This window comes from Penicillium citrinum (assembly GCF_028827155.1).
Source record: "Penicillium citrinum strain IBT 23319 chromosome Unknown utg000003l:1.0-4596430.0:1.0-4598250.0, whole genome shotgun sequence".
NCBI classification, from domain to species: Eukaryota; Fungi; Ascomycota; class Eurotiomycetes; order Eurotiales; family Aspergillaceae; genus Penicillium; species Penicillium citrinum.
Window position 1 is genome coordinate 2,516,481 of NW_026622688.1, and position 15,112 is coordinate 2,531,592.

The window sequence follows — 15,112 nt, forward strand, 5'->3', positions numbered from 1 at the left end:
GAAACAGATAATGTGAATGTCAATCAACCATACCAACCTTGGTAGGGTTGGAACCCTACATTCAAAAAAGCAAAAGTGCATCCCAAAGGGAGGGTCCTCTAATCATTCACTTCCCACCAGCAGAAGGCAATGAATCATCCCTTGCAATCCCAACACCAACACTCCCCAATCCAATCCTTTCACAAACCTGAACAGCAGCCCTCTCCCCACTCCAATAAGCACCAGTAGTAGTACCCAATGCCACAAACGGCGCCGTATGTTCTCCCGCAAACCAAATCCCACGCTCAAAACCAAGTCCAACACCCGAGCGCAAAGCCTCGATATCTTTATCACCGGCTTCCAATCCAACCTGGAAATTGCAATATGAGCCATTGCCCGCGTAGGGGTCTAGTTGCCAACGCGTTGCTAGGATTGAGGTTGGTTTGCAGGATGGCGAAGTTCGATCGTAGCCTGGGAGTTTTGAGTAGAATGGTTCTAGGATTTCTGTGAGGATTTGTTTGTATTCTGCGGATGATTCGTTCAATCCGGCTATTTGGTTCACTATGTTTGTACCGCAGGCTCCGTAAGTGTAGAATAGAAGTGTTGGGTGGTTACATGGACTTGGGAGGTCGGCTAATGAGAGACACTCTTGGTTCCATTCGATATTTTGCGGATGGGGTGTGTAGGTTGGTTCGAGAAATTGCACGAAGACGGGATTTGTGCTCTGGTCGTCTTGAGTATTGCTGGAAGGGGTGTTTTCTTTTGACAGGTTCTGCCAAAATGCCTCGGGGAATTTCACATATATCTTCTCTAACCGGCCATAGGAGATATTATCAATGGCTTTGAGAAGCCGACTCGGGAGTTGTGGGTTGAAAGCTTCTGTATTGCGTTTCAGCCAGCCGAGTGGACAGGTGACGACGAGTTGATCGAAGCTGTATGTTTCGCCCGAAGCGGTGGTTACACTGACTTGATGTTGATGCGAGTCCCCTTCAGTTCGAAGTGGGGTGTCGATTTTGATGACAGGATGATTGAAGCGAATATCTGCTTGGGTCAACGCCCTTGCTGCGACATGTTGTAATATGCGTCGATAAGTCGAGGCCACAAAGTAATTGTCTGGAAAAAGTCATCAGATGATAAACGTTCAGTGCTATTAGCAGATAGAAATCACATACTCCCATCGATGCACTCTTCTAGTCGGAAAAATTTGAGACTTTGTCTCTCGATAGAATCCCCAACATAAGCACCCCATAGCTTGCAAGAATCCAAGCAGAGCTTTTTCTCTTCCTCGGAGAAATCGGTCTTTTCTAACTTCTCTTGGATGAAGTCATACAGGCTTTTTTCTGGTGGGATACTGGCACAATGGTGGTTGCTATACTCGAAAGCTTCGTCGATGATCGTCCAGACAGCTTCTGTTGCTTTCGTGGCTTTTGCTTCATCGATGAGTTTTCCATCACAGGATATGGATAGATTTTTCCCTTCTGGGTCGTGGGCCACAGTCTGAGTTTCTTCGGCGATGGACGAGATGGGATTCTCCCCAGTCCCATGGATCCAATTAGGGCCCCTGTATTACTATATTAGTATATCCGGTTATAATAAGGGGTGTGTCGAAAATGTGATTAAGCAGATGAGCCATTTATACGTACAAATCTATCAAATGGCCCTCCAATTCATTTTGATGCACCTAGAGACGTGAAGAAGAAAAACTTAGCTCAAGCCCATTATCATGCCAAAAACAGCCCAGCCCGAGCCCCAGCAAGGGTTCAAGGTACAAAGTAGTGCAAGACAAGCATACCCGGCCACCGATGCGATCCCGCGCTTCTAGAATAGTTACTCTGGCCCCGTTTTGAATGAGAATATCAGCGCAGCGTAAGCCAGAGATTCCCGAGCCCGCAATTCCAATGTGAGGTTTCGACTCCATTGCGTGAGAACGACAAAAATATCTGACAGGCTGATTTGGAATGCCACGAATGTATTTGCTAATGCCAGTTTTGAACATGAATAGTCGCGACAGAGGGAATGGAAGAAAACCGACGTGATTGATGTCTTCTGATTCAAGGCGGGGGGGATGCTTGTGCGCGGGTTGATTGGCTGTCGGTGGATCTATGGGAAACGCTTAGGCGCGGCTGATTCGCGTGGACTTTTTTTTTTTTGAAAAATTAACGGGATATTTTGAGGAAATGCAGGATGGTCTGGATTACGCAAAAGGTCTACGCAGTTTCACTTGAAGCAATATTCACGATGTGTGAAAGACATATAATTTGAACTCAAAGATGCACCTGGCATCTACCAAGGTACTTGTAAAGCAAAGACCAGTGAGTGAACTGCACTGGATGGTATCTGGCGCAACGAAAAGGACACAGAAAAGCAGAAGAAAAAGCAAATCAGCCAAAAAAAAAAGACAATAGAACCTCCAGGAAGAACAGAAATAGATATGCCCAGCATAAAAAAATGAGATATCGAGCCGTGGGCCCACTCATATATCCCTCCTGTCATTTGGTAAAATGAGAAGACAGAGAGGTGTGCCGCCGTAAGAAAACTCCAGGGTGTGATGTTATCGCTTTCTGAGGATGGATGTCGGTAGAATAGATATGTACGAGTCAGCTGAATGGCGAGACGGAGTGAAAAAATCGAGTCGACATGGTAGAAGACGGCGTTAGACCGATTTTGGTGAGCGAGGGAGCCCGTACTTCGTGAGAGATCAACTCTATGTACGAAAATTGGGCATTCCGAATGATGAAAGTTCATAGCGAGGAGTTAGGCCGACGACTAGACCTTGCGTCGGAGTAGGATAAAATGCCGAGAGGCACAGATAGTTAATCCAGATGCAGTTTGATCGGTCCGATTTCAGTCTTCCCAAATAGTCTCCAAATCAAGGTCCTGGCGACGCTCAGCACCACAGACACTCCATCGTTTTCGCTTATCGCTTCGAGGGGCGTATGCGCTAGAACCACCTCGGACCACGCCAAAAGAGCTGGATGGAGATGAGGTATCGGAAATACCGCGCCGCCGATTGGTGTTGCTCGCTACATCAGCAGCATCGGCAGCGGCTTTAAGCTCCGCAATGCGACCCTCATCCTCAAGAGCCTCGGCTTCTGCATCAGGAATGTCGGGAATGGTTTCGAGAGACGAAATGCTCGGGCTTCGGGAGCGTATACTGGAAGGAGTTGAGGGTACGGAGGAGGTGGATGAGGATGAATGAATGGGATAGGACTCGTTGTACTTTCCGCCGAGCGTAGGCGACGTGTGAATCGGGGATGGGCTGTTCATGGGGTGCTGGAAATGGAGGGGCGATGTCGAGCGCATACGGCTCATGCGGGGGAATGTCTGCGGCATGAGGACCGGAGAGCCGCTAGCATGAGAAGAGGGTGATTTAGGAGTTGTGTCAAGCTCCGCATTCTCAGAGATTGTCTCGGAGATATTGAGCGATCCCAGTCGAGTCTCGATATGATCGTCTGCGCGCATCTGCAAAGGTATGGGTCGTTTGGTGCTATCGGCGGGAGAGTTTGTAGGCATACCGCGGCCATTGATGAAGATATATCGACCCCGAGAGTCCAGCCCCGGGGACGAGTAGGCGCGCGTCATAGACGGCATGCCGGGGATTCCCACCAGTGATCGTGAACGTGAATGCGATCGGGCTAAAGGGGATCGGGTCCGAGGGGGTGCCTGTGGTTCGGGGGAGAGCGACAAGGTGATCATGACGTCCTCCTTTCCTACCCGTTCCGGAACAGCCCCGGTACTGGGCCCAGTCATGGAGGAAACATCACAGGTGTTGGGCGGAGGAGAACGCCTGTTCTCAGGTCGATGTGATTGCGACTCTCCCATCTCTGCGATCCACAGTGATCGACAAAGAAAAAGGGGGTGGTGGGAGGGCAGTATTGAAGCTCGAGATAGAGAGTAGGGGGAGGGGAGGGGGAGAGAGAGGCGAATAAGGGTGGAGATAGGTTACGCCGGGCGCATGGTGGGAAAAGGCAAAGCGCGAACAACAGAAATAGTAAAAAAGATAAAAGACGAAAACCGTGGGCCGGCCAGGCTTTCGAGATGGAAGTTTGACAGAGTTTGGAGAAAAGAAGAAGAGAGAAAAAGCGAAGTGGAACAAACGAAGAAAAAGATGCGGCGAAAAGGGCGCGCGGGTCCAGGCCCGTGCAGATCAATCGCACCTGCAAGGCTTGCATAGAATTTAGTATACACTGATACTACCAGTTAGTATAGTATAGTATAGTATAGTATAGTATAGAGATATGAATATGGGTTAAATTGATCGAATTTCTATAAATATACTCTACACACAACTATTTATTCAGAATATTCATTGCCAATACATCATGGTCAGCTACATAGTAGGGTATGTTGTTGGGCAGCGGAGGAACGGAAATCTACCAAGTAGCCACTAGTTCAGGCTCACAGCCAACAAAGATGGCATTCACTTCGAGATCTCACAAGTGGCCATCTAATATATTGCAATAAATTACGGACAGGTTGGTAGAAATATGTGTGATCGACGGCAGTGCTCTGATTAATCTTTCCCAGCAAAAAGTTGTTGAGAGCACCTGACCAAAGTTATAGAGGTTGAGCACTGCAGAATGATTTTATCAAATTATGAAATATTATCAAGTTTGAGAGGATTCATGGGATCCTGAGAGAGAGAGAGAGAGATATATATATATATATATATATTTGACTTGGAATAACTTGAAAGCATCTGATTATAGTAGATAGTCAGGGCATCAAGAGTTCAAGAATGTTCTCATTTAGCTAATTGTTTTGTCATAGAGCATATAAAATACTCCGAGATATAAAGTTAAATGCTATAAACTAGTAGAATTGATCTGTCATCAACAGTGAGATAGTATCCATACTCATCCATGGGTCGCGAATGAAAACATGAACTCTTGACCCGTGGACCTCGGAACCTCGGAACCTCATCACTGGCTCGTTCAAACTTCAAATAGAATAGACTTACTAAATAAATACATTGCAATTGGATGTCAACTACTAAGTTCATAAGATTCACATGCTCATATCACGACAGCTTATGACGACTTCGCCAATAAACACGTAAGTAGATCTATACTTGTCCAATTACTAGCAATACTATGGAGTAGTTAAACTACGCAGTACACAATGTTTCTAGCGAGTGCATATACATGCGGAAAATTATTTATGATTTAGCTGCTAGTGGCACCCTCAATATCTTTTTTTGAGATTGACTTCAATTGAACAGTCTTGTCAACTTCAACGTCCTGGTTGCAGTGGAACCCACGTTGCATGCACGTCAGACCCTGATTCGTCTAGATCAAGTAAGGATCCGCTATGATTTCGATTTGGGCTACAGCATTCTAGACAGCTCTAGATGAGCCCAGGCAGTTTGCAGATTGATCAGCTTGAAGATGGTACATTGCGCTTGATACATAAGACTAGGATACTAGGTATAGTAAGTAGTTGGTATATACTAGGGAGTGGTATAAGGAATTAGATAGTAATGGGGAAAGTGAAGCAGGGCGAGGGAGTCCAAGAATGAGGCAATACGATCGGATCGACACTGCATGTGTAAGAGAAGCAAGAAAAGGTGAATAGAGGCATAGAGCTAGCTTATTGCCTCTGGGCAAGCTTTTCTCTACACTTGCTTGCCTGATCCTTTCGCACGTACGTCTCGCGCACGTAATCTCCCTCATCGCGGAGAACTTCCCAGTTACCCATGCCAAGCTCCTCTGGCGCGATACGCATGCCACGACCACCACCGCCGACAATTACATTGCCAGGGCGGTACTTGGGATTGTGCTGCATACGACGGATAGCAGAGACATGAATCTCCGCGTCAAGAGGGACATCACGGACTTCACCTCGTGGGAGTGGCCAGCAAATAGGCTTCCAGGACCCATCAGCCTGAAGATCCATTCGGCGGAATGGCAACCATTCCATGAGGCGCCAAGAGAGGACTGATGTGGCTGGAAGACCTTGGTTGAACTCCAGGCAGTCATGCAGAACACCCTTGGTGCAAGAGGTATGCAGGGCATGCCAGAAATCGCGACTGGAGGCAGACCGTTGTTTGTCATCGGGCTTCTCGCGGTAGGCATCAGGGTTGTCTTGCTCTTGTGGAGCTTGACTGGGGCGACGAGCGGCGATGGAAGCGCGGATAGGACTGTAATCACCTTCATATTCTTCTAGACACTGGAAATTCTTCATCTTGCGCTCATCAAGTTCCAGACCAGCCTTGTGAGCTTCCTGCACCATCCAAACCAGAGGATTATGGCTCAGTGCCCATCCATCCTCGGAGGGATCTAACCCCCAACCTCCACCAATGTCGGCGTGGCAGCCAGGGAACCAGACTTCGTGAATGTCCTGTTCGTCTTCGTCACTGTCGTAGTCACCGTCGTGGCTAGGCACTGCGATTGAGAGGCCAGATTGTCCGCTGCGTACGGATGTCACGTCCTCGGTCGACTGGTTCGGCTTGGGGACAGCCAAACTGTTACGTCGAGGAGAGGGGGCGCGATACCGCTCGTGCTTCGGGCCTTGGTTGGCTTCACTTCCGGCATGGGATGAGTGTGCAGTGTGATAGTAAGTCTCGCCTGGCCCGGGGCCCCAGCTTGGAGCCTGGAACCCAGGTGCTTCTGCAGGGGTAGCTGGGGCGTTCAGCTCAGTGGGTGTATTGTTACTGCCATCGTCCAATCGTATCGCGGGAACGGCCTCGGAGTTCGCATTGGCATTGGCATTGGCATTGGAGTTTTGATGTTGGTGACGGAGATGAAAATGGTGCGCCGCATCTTCATGACGATTGTGAAGATGTTGCTCTAAACGACTGCCAAAGTGATGACGATGACGCTTGTGTCTATGGTCCTTTGGACGAGCCCCCGAGATCAAATCTTGACGGAACTTTGCGCGGCGCTCATCGATACCAACAGCGTGTCGAATAACTCGAGCAGAACTGCGCGCAGTATAGGGGAACTTACTGCGCTGCATCCAGGCATTCTCAAAACGTGGCACACTGTTCACAGTATCGAAAAGACCCATGAAGCGGATTCGGGAAATCGGACGACTGAAAGTTTCGCGGAAGGCTTTCATGTATTCGAAAAGCCTCCTCTTCTCTGCCTGGTCATCCTCGGTATCTCCAGCACGCTGTTGCCATTTGGCAAATGTTTTCCAGGCGAATCGAATAAGCTCTTCGTTACCAGCTTCGAGCAGACCAATGTAGTCCAGCATTTCAGCGAGGAATCGGGCGATATAAGCACCGCGACTAAAGCCGATAAAGAAGATCTCGTCGCCGGGAGAATAGTACCGCATTAAGAACTTGTAACCGCCCATAACGTGCTCATCAAAAGAGGAACCAATGGCAGAATCCTTGGCCTTTTGGTACCAAGACTTGATGCGCTGGATCCTGCCATGGCTGGACAAGGACTTGCTGGTCACATAAGTACCAATACCGGGTTGATAGTAATGGTATTGGTGGCTCTGGCTACGATCCAACATCTGTATACATTCATATTAGTCGCGTCCCATGCGCCTCGATTTGTTTACATACGCGAAATATTTTCAACACATTGCTATCGGAATCATCACCGGCAAATTTATTACCAGTACCGTCAAAGCAGAGCACGAACTGCTTTGGATTCTGCGAAACGGCGACGTGATGCGGAAGCGGTTGCGCCATAGTTATTCGAGGAGGCACAATTAGGGGTTTGAAAACAGTCACCTTAGGCCTCCAAGGGGGATACACCTAAGTATATACACGGACCGAAGGCAAGACGGAAGCAAGAAAAAAAAATCAAAAAAGAACAAGGTTGGTTGCTGCACGGCACGACGTGTTGCAGTGGAGGCGACGAATCAGGGAAGAGGGGGTGGGTGGAATTGGAGATGAAGCAGGCTAATTGGGAAGACCCTAAAAGGGAGACGAACGGAGACGATCGCTGCAAGATACGTCAAGCTCAGTCCAAGAGAATGAGAAAAAAGATGGTGGGACCAAAAGGATCTTCCCGCCAGTCGCGATCTGGCTATATCTCCATGATTCAAGGAGTACACAATCTACTGGGTACCATTGACGTGCCGTACCGGCAATAAGGTAGGGTGGAGTACATGCTTGAAAGGGGGTGAGTACTTCGTGTATGGGATACAGATACTTCATGCTTCGTACTTGGTACTCCGTAAATCCTGCTTCCTTCTACAGTACATACTGTATGGGGTCGCACAACCCGAGCCCTATCAAACCTTCACATTCCAACGGAGATGCATCCCGGCCAATCGTAGGGATTCGAATCTCGGATTGTTTTGATATTTCCATCCAGGCTGACCTTGACTCGCCAAACTTTCACTTGACACGAGGGCCACAAGCCCGGTGGAGAAGAGTTTTGTGTTTGTTTTCATTTTTTGAGCACAAGAAATCCAGCAGGTCCGAGTTCCTCCTCTTGGACGACGCCAAAACTGGAGACTCATTCCCAGCTGAACCTATGAGATCACACATGTCTGACAGAGCTGTTCGTGGGCTCGGGACATTACCGCTGATCATTCCCCACGTCGCCTCCGCCAGCACGGGCTTTGACCAAGGAGGGCGTGACATCCAGTTCGGCCGTGGATCGAGACTATTTACTAGTGGCAAGCGCTAATCGCACTAAGACGGACTACTGGCCTTTCTCAGCCCGGTCTGTCAAATGTCTTCACGTCGGAGATCCACATCCAGTGTTTTGTCCGCTGAAGAATCATAGTCAGAGCTTTGGGTCTGACACGGTCCGAAACCTTTTCTCAAAGATTGATGCAGTACGGAATAAGAAACACAAGGTTGAGAAGCGCCATTCGCCTTTTTCTTTCCTCGCATTGCCTCTGGTCCCCGCTGGTGGAACCTGACTTCAGCTCCGGATTCGATTGTCCTTCCTCTCTTTGCTCTTTTCCAGGCTGATCATGATCAGGATCAGGATCAGGCTGAGGGAGAAATAATGCATGGTCCTCGTTCACATGGGAGAGATGGTATATACCATGTCATTTCTGCAGGTCAACAATAGTGCTCACTAATTTACATTTTATTTTATGTATACTCCGTAAAAGGAGGATTTTTTTTTTTTTGGTATGGTATGTACAGTATTGTATCAAGATATTGTTGGGTTGATGACGCATCAGCGGGAGTGGCCGCGGTCCCCCAGAAATGCCACACTTGGGTGTTCCGTGGTTGACAGCTTCACTTGATATCATTTTCAGATTTGTTTTCGAGATTGAATTGAAATAGATATGGAGATGGAGATGGAATGTTCTGATTCTTATCCACGAGGATCATGAATATGCACCAATGTAGCCATTCTGTCTCCATGCATGCTAGGGACCCTGAACCAGGTGGGGGAAAATACAGTATTACTGGGGTACTTAGTATGTACTCCGTATAAAATAAGACATTGTATAGTTTGTATGTTCTGTGTATGTACATACAAATATACATACACTACAGAATACACGATAGATCAAATTTGGATTAATTACTTGGAGACAATGACTGGTAGGTGGATAAACCAATCAAATAATTCACAATGGAGGTTCAAATGGGAAGAAAAACAAGAGAGAAGAAAAAACGAGCGACTAGCGAAATCGAACGGGTGGGTCTTTCGCCGATCCGAAGTTTGCGGGAGTTTGTATGCAGCGGGCCCAAAAGGGGAATTTGCACTCTTCCCCCCCCCCCTCTCTTCCTCCTCTTCTTCTTCTTTATCGATCACTTTGACACACTATATGTACAGTACAGTACGCACTCCCTTGCGTCGTATTCTGGATGAGATGTTGGATGACAATACGGAGTACTGTACATAGGATTAGGTACATCCACAGATATATTGTGGTGGGTATGACAGCCCCTCTCACTTCCACTCTTCCATCACCGGTTGCTCCGGCGATCGTCACAGCCAGCCACTGCTTGCCTATCGAAAAGTCAAGCGCCAGAATCAATCGCCCCTCTCAGACCTCCACTTCGTGCTGCCACGATCCATCGTCCCCCATCCGGCTGGATGACTGGATCTCTCGATCGCCTACGCCGTACCGTACGGAGGGTACCTACCATGTGGAGCAAAGTCACTTCCCGAGATTCGGTCCCCTCGTATGTACTGTAGTGTATGTGTACACCGCTACTGCCCCTTGACATCAATCACATCCACTTCTTTTTTTTTTCAAATGTTTGTCAATCTCGACCCATGACTGAGTTCTCTGATGCAGGGCAAGGGGCTCATTAAAACAAAACCGTGACGTCGATACGCGCCTGATGTGGTACCTGAACTTGTTTACTTGATATACATATACTACATATAGGTGCTGTGCAATAAATGCTACCCTATCGCCAGGAATATCCCAGCCATCGTGTGACGATCATGGTTTAGGAAGTGACTGGGGTCCAGCTCTGTTCATACTGTACATACTACTATGTACATAGCGTACGGAGTACTGCTCATGCTGCGATTGCTGCTGGCCCGGGTGACGTGCCGTGCGCAATTGCTTGGCCCACCCCCCTTTCCCGAGCAACAAAGCTCTCCACTCCACCCAGCCTGCATGATGATCAATTACTTACTCTAGGGTAGTTCGGTGGTTCGTCATCGAGGCAAGCCATGCTTTTTTGGAGGGATCCGCGCTCAAATCTGGCCCACCGGTCCTTGTTCCACGCGGGGCTACCGTGCTGATTGGTAGCAAATTGTTCGTCCTGAGCCACAGGCTCGGGGAAAATCGAGGCTAGTATCAAGCTGGTCTAACCATTTCTAATGAGATCTGGTCCTCACAGTCAATCAACTATTGGTGATAACAAATCCGCCACTGTGGATGCTCCACAGTCTTGCAGCTGGTCCTCACCTGGGTCTCCCGCACAGCTCGTTTTTAAATCCAGGTGCACGCGCAGCTACACCCGCGTCTTTCTTTTTCTTTTCTCCCCTGATCTAATCTGGCCTGTGGTAGCCACCTTAATACTCTGTGTTTTCCTCTTTTTTTATATCAATTCCACAGGGTTTCTACATAGTGACTAGGTCTCTCAATTCCCTAGGACTTTTGTCACCATGTCGATGCTGCGGAGATTCTCCACGCAGTTCAAGCGGAACAAGGACGCCAATGGCGATGCCGAGCCCAAGAGCAACAAGGAGAACAAGGAGAGCAACACTAAGCGCTTCTCCAAGTCTGCTGCTCCCCGGAAACCTTCTTCAAATGAGGAGAGCCGTGCCGTGAGCCGCGACGAGGTCGTCGCTGTTTTTGAGAAGTATGCGCAGGCTATTCACGCTTCTCGCGAGCCCCTGCCCAACCAGACCGGTGATGGAACTTATCTGAAGCATGACCAGTCCTCTGGTCTGTTCAATGACATCAAGTCGCTTGGTTTCCGTGATCTGAACACTGTCAAGGACCTGATCAAGAACAAGGCCTCTGGTGAATTGATTGACGACAAGACCTACCTGATGGAGCGCATTATTCAGGTAAGTAATTCAGTTAATCGCGCCTGATGCGTAAAATGCCATTCGGAATCGATTACATCTATTGGCGGCAGAACGCAGACTGACACTATCTACCACAGCTTGTTGCCGATATGCCCGGTCACTCCAAGAACCGCACTGAACTTACAAACCAGTTCCTGGACGAGCTGTGGAACTCATTGCCACACCCTCCTCTCTCGTGAGTTTTTGGACCTCACAAGTGTACCAATGTTTCGCCTGATTACTGACACCATTGGTAGTTTCATGGGTGATGATTACAAGTATCGTTCCGCAGACGGATCTAACAACAACCCTACCCAGCCTTCATTAGGCGCAGCCAACACTCCCTATTGCCGTACCATTCCTCCTCTTACCATCCAGCCAAGTGGTTTGCCTGACCCTGGTCTAATTTTCGACTCCCTGTTCGCTCGCCAGGAGTTCACTCCTCACCCCAACAAGGTTTCCAGTGTCTTCTTTGACTGGGCCTCCCTCATCATTCACGGTAAGTTCTCATCATGAAACGAAGTTAAGGAAGCGGGCTCTAATATAAAATACAGATATCTTCCAGACTGACTACCGTCAACAGCACTTGAACAAGACCTCTGCTTATCTCGATCTTTCCATTCTTTATGGTGATGTTAAGGAGCAGCAGGACATGATTCGTTCTCACCAGGACGGAAAGCTGAAGCCTGATTGTTTCTCCGAGGGTCGCCTGCAAGCCCTTCCTGCCGCCTGCGGTGTCTTGCTTGTTATGCTGAACCGTTTCCACAACCATGTCGTCGAGCAGTTGGCTGAGATCAACGAGAACAACCGGTTCCCCAAGCCCTCTCCTCACTTGAATGAGGAGGACACCAAGAAGGCTTGGGCCAAGCGCGATGAGGATCTGTTCCAGACTGGTCGTCTGATCACTTGCGGCCTGTACATCAACATTACGCTCTATGACTACCTGCGCACCATTGTCAACCTGAACCGCACCAACTCTACTTGGTGCCTTGACCCTCGCGCCCAGATGGAGAAGGCCGGAGCCACTCCCTCAGGTCTCGGTAACCAGTGCTCTGTCGAGTTTAACTTGGCATACCGCTGGCACTCGGCTATCAGTCAAGGCGATGAGAAGTGGATCGAGCAAGTCTACTTCGATCTCATGGGCAAGCCCGCTGAGGAGGTCAGCATGCACGAGCTTCTTATGGGTATGAAGAAGGTCGACTCGCTCCTCGAAGCCGATCCCTCCAAGCGTACCTTCGCCCACCTGAAGCGCCAGGAGAATGGCTACTTCAAGGATGAGGAGCTTGTCCAAATCCTGAGCCACGCCACTGAAGATGTTGCCAGCTCCTTCGGTCCCCGCAATGTTCCCAAGGCCCTCCGTTCAATTGAGATCCTTGGTATGGAGGCTGCTCGCAGATGGCACGTCGGATCCCTCAACGAGTTCCGTAAGCATTTCGGCCTGAAGACTTACGACACTTTCGAGGAAATCAACTCCGATCCGGAGATTGCCAACTCCCTTCGTCACCTGTATGATCACCCCGACAACGTTGAGCTGTACCCCGGTATTGTTTCTGAGGAGGCGAAGGAGCCTATGGTCCCTGGTGTTGGTATCGCTCCCACTTATACTATCTCCCGTGCTGTCTTGTCCGATGCAGTCGCTCTGGTCCGTGGTGATCGTCATTACACCGTTGACTACAACCCTCGCAACCTGACCAACTGGGGTTACAACGAGTGCCGCTACGACTTGAACATCAACCAGGGTTGCGTCTTCTACAAGTTGGCTACTCGTGCTTTCCCCAACTACTACAGACCCGACTCGATCTATGCCCACTACCCCATGACCATCCCTAGCGAGAACCGGGTTATCATGAAGGACCTGGGCCGTGAGCAGGACTACTCGTATGAGAAGCCCTCCTTCATGCCCAGCCGCGCCAACTTGACTTCTCACCAGAACGCCAAGCTGGTTATCGACAACCCCAAGGACTTCACTGCCTCCTGGAGCAGCTCTATGCAAGAGCTCTTCGGCAAGGGTGACTTCGATGCTAAGCAGCAGCAAGCCATGGGCCAGGCTTTCAGCACTGAGGAGTTCCCTGGTCTGGTTAAGAAGTTCTACGAGGATGTTACCACCCGTCTTATTTCCGAGAAGGGAGCCAAGCTGGCCAACATCAATCAGGTTGACATTACCCGTGATGTCGGCAACCTGGCTCATGTCCACTTCGCTTCCACTCTCTTCGGCCTTCCTCTGAAGACCAACGAGAACCCCTCTGGTCTTTTCACCGAGCACGAGATGTACATGATCCTGACCACCATCTTCTCCGCTCTGTTCTTCGATGTCGACCCTCCCAAGTCTTACTCGCTGAACCGTGCCGCCTCCGCCGTTGCTCAGCAGCTCGGCCAGGTTGTTGATGCCACCGTCAAGGCTGATACCAACAGTGGACTGCTTTCCGGCCTCATGGACAGCTTCCGTCCTCACGACAATGCTCTCCGCGAATACGGAACCAGCGCTCTCCGCCGCCTCGAGGAGTCTGGTCTCAACTCCAAGCAGATTACTTGGTCTCAGATCATCCCGACTATCGTTGGCATGGTTCCCAACCAGGGCCAGGTCTTCACTCAGGTCATTGAATACTACACTGGTGAAGGCAAGCAGCACCTGGCTGAGATCAACCGTCTTGCCAAGGAAGATTCCAAGGAGAATGATGAGAAGCTCTTCCGTTACTGCCTGGAGGCCATTCGCATCAACGGTACCTTTGGTGCTTACCGCCAGGCCGAGCGCGACATGACCGTCCAGGAAGACGGCAAGACCATTGAGATCCAGGCTGGCCAGGACGTCTTCGCCTCCTTCGCCCAAGCCAACCACGATCCTAGCATCTTCCCTGAGCCCAACGAGGTTAAGCTCGACCGTCCCATTGACTCCTACCTCAATCACGGACAGGGATCCAACACCGGTCTCGGCAAGGAGATTACCAAGATCGCCCTTGTTGCTATGCTCCGCGTTGTCGGCCGCTTGGAGAACCTCCGCCGTGCTCCTGGTGCTCAGGGCCAGCTGCAGAAGATCCGCCAGGATGGTGGCTACTACGTCTACCTCCGCCAGGATGGTACTTCGTACTTCCCCTTCCCTATGAGTAAGTTCTCCTATATTTGCTTATTACTATTTAATACTAACGATACTTTTCCTCTACAGCTCTCAAGCTTCACTGGGATGGAGACTACACCTTCAAGCAATAAGCGACTCGTCGAGTCGACTAAAATATACCCCAGTCACGACCCATTCTACGAGGTCTAGACGGAGTCTAATGTCAGGCATTCCTTGTGGGTGGCCATGCTTTACGTTTTGGTTTTGTTTTCGGGGGACTGCTCTGTGCTCCAGGATATCCAGAAATTGTGCTTTTAATGTCAAAGGCTTTGTAGCTGTAGTATATAGTTCAAATTTGAATTTTCTCGAAATATTCGCCCCCATTTGTATTTGGTAGGCATTGTATTTCGCCGAAGGTATAAGCGGTCTGGAAAACTTGTACATGCATAGGATGATGATACTCAACTGTTACAATGCGATATAAGAACTTCTAATGGACCGAACTGGTAATGGCCCAGTGACTGCTAGCTCAAGGTTGACCCAATGATGGGAAAAATGAAGCCAAGCCCTAAAACAGCTGAACTAGGACTTGAATAATTATCAATTGCCTGTATTTCAAAGATGAACCCCCCGTTTACCACTGTTATTTATCAACTTGTTTTGCGTATAGATC

The 15,112-nt window shown here is 49.2% G+C and overlaps 4 protein-coding genes across 4 annotated transcripts; 1 reads left to right on the forward strand and 3 right to left on the reverse strand.

Moving 5' to 3' along the window:
- Positions 1-106: 106 nt before the first annotated feature.
- N7469_004153 (flavin monoamine oxidase family protein) lies at positions 107-1,897 on the reverse strand (the record flags this gene model as incomplete). The annotated part of the gene is made up of 4 exons (XM_056643073.1): positions 107-1,092; positions 1,152-1,540; positions 1,623-1,660; positions 1,772-1,897. The coding sequence occupies 4 exons, from the start codon at positions 1,895-1,897 to the stop codon at positions 107-109; spliced, it is 1,539 nt and encodes a 512-aa protein (XP_056502485.1).
- Positions 1,898-2,823: 926 nt separating this feature from the next.
- Positions 2,824-3,801, reverse strand: N7469_004154 (uncharacterized protein; the record flags this gene model as incomplete). Its single annotated transcript, XM_056643074.1, has 1 exon — positions 2,824-3,801. One exon carries the CDS (start codon positions 3,799-3,801, stop codon positions 2,824-2,826), a length of 978 nt encoding a protein of 325 aa, XP_056502486.1.
- A 1,767-nt stretch (positions 3,802-5,568) lies between these two features.
- Positions 5,569-7,624, reverse strand: N7469_004155 (T6SS phospholipase effector Tle1-like catalytic domain-containing protein; the record flags this gene model as incomplete). The annotated part of the gene is made up of 2 exons (XM_056643075.1): positions 5,569-7,443; positions 7,496-7,624. The coding sequence occupies 2 exons, from the start codon at positions 7,622-7,624 to the stop codon at positions 5,569-5,571; spliced, it is 2,004 nt and encodes a 667-aa protein (XP_056502487.1).
- A 3,355-nt stretch (positions 7,625-10,979) lies between these two features.
- Positions 10,980-14,763, forward strand: N7469_004156 (peroxidase/cytochrome P450 family protein; the record flags this gene model as incomplete). Its single annotated transcript, XM_056643076.1, has 5 exons — positions 10,980-11,387; positions 11,486-11,583; positions 11,645-11,886; positions 11,942-14,488; positions 14,548-14,763. The coding sequence occupies 5 exons, from the start codon at positions 10,980-10,982 to the stop codon at positions 14,589-14,591; spliced, it is 3,339 nt and encodes a 1,112-aa protein (XP_056502488.1). The 3' UTR covers positions 14,592-14,763.
- Positions 14,764-15,112: the final 349 nt, after the last annotated feature.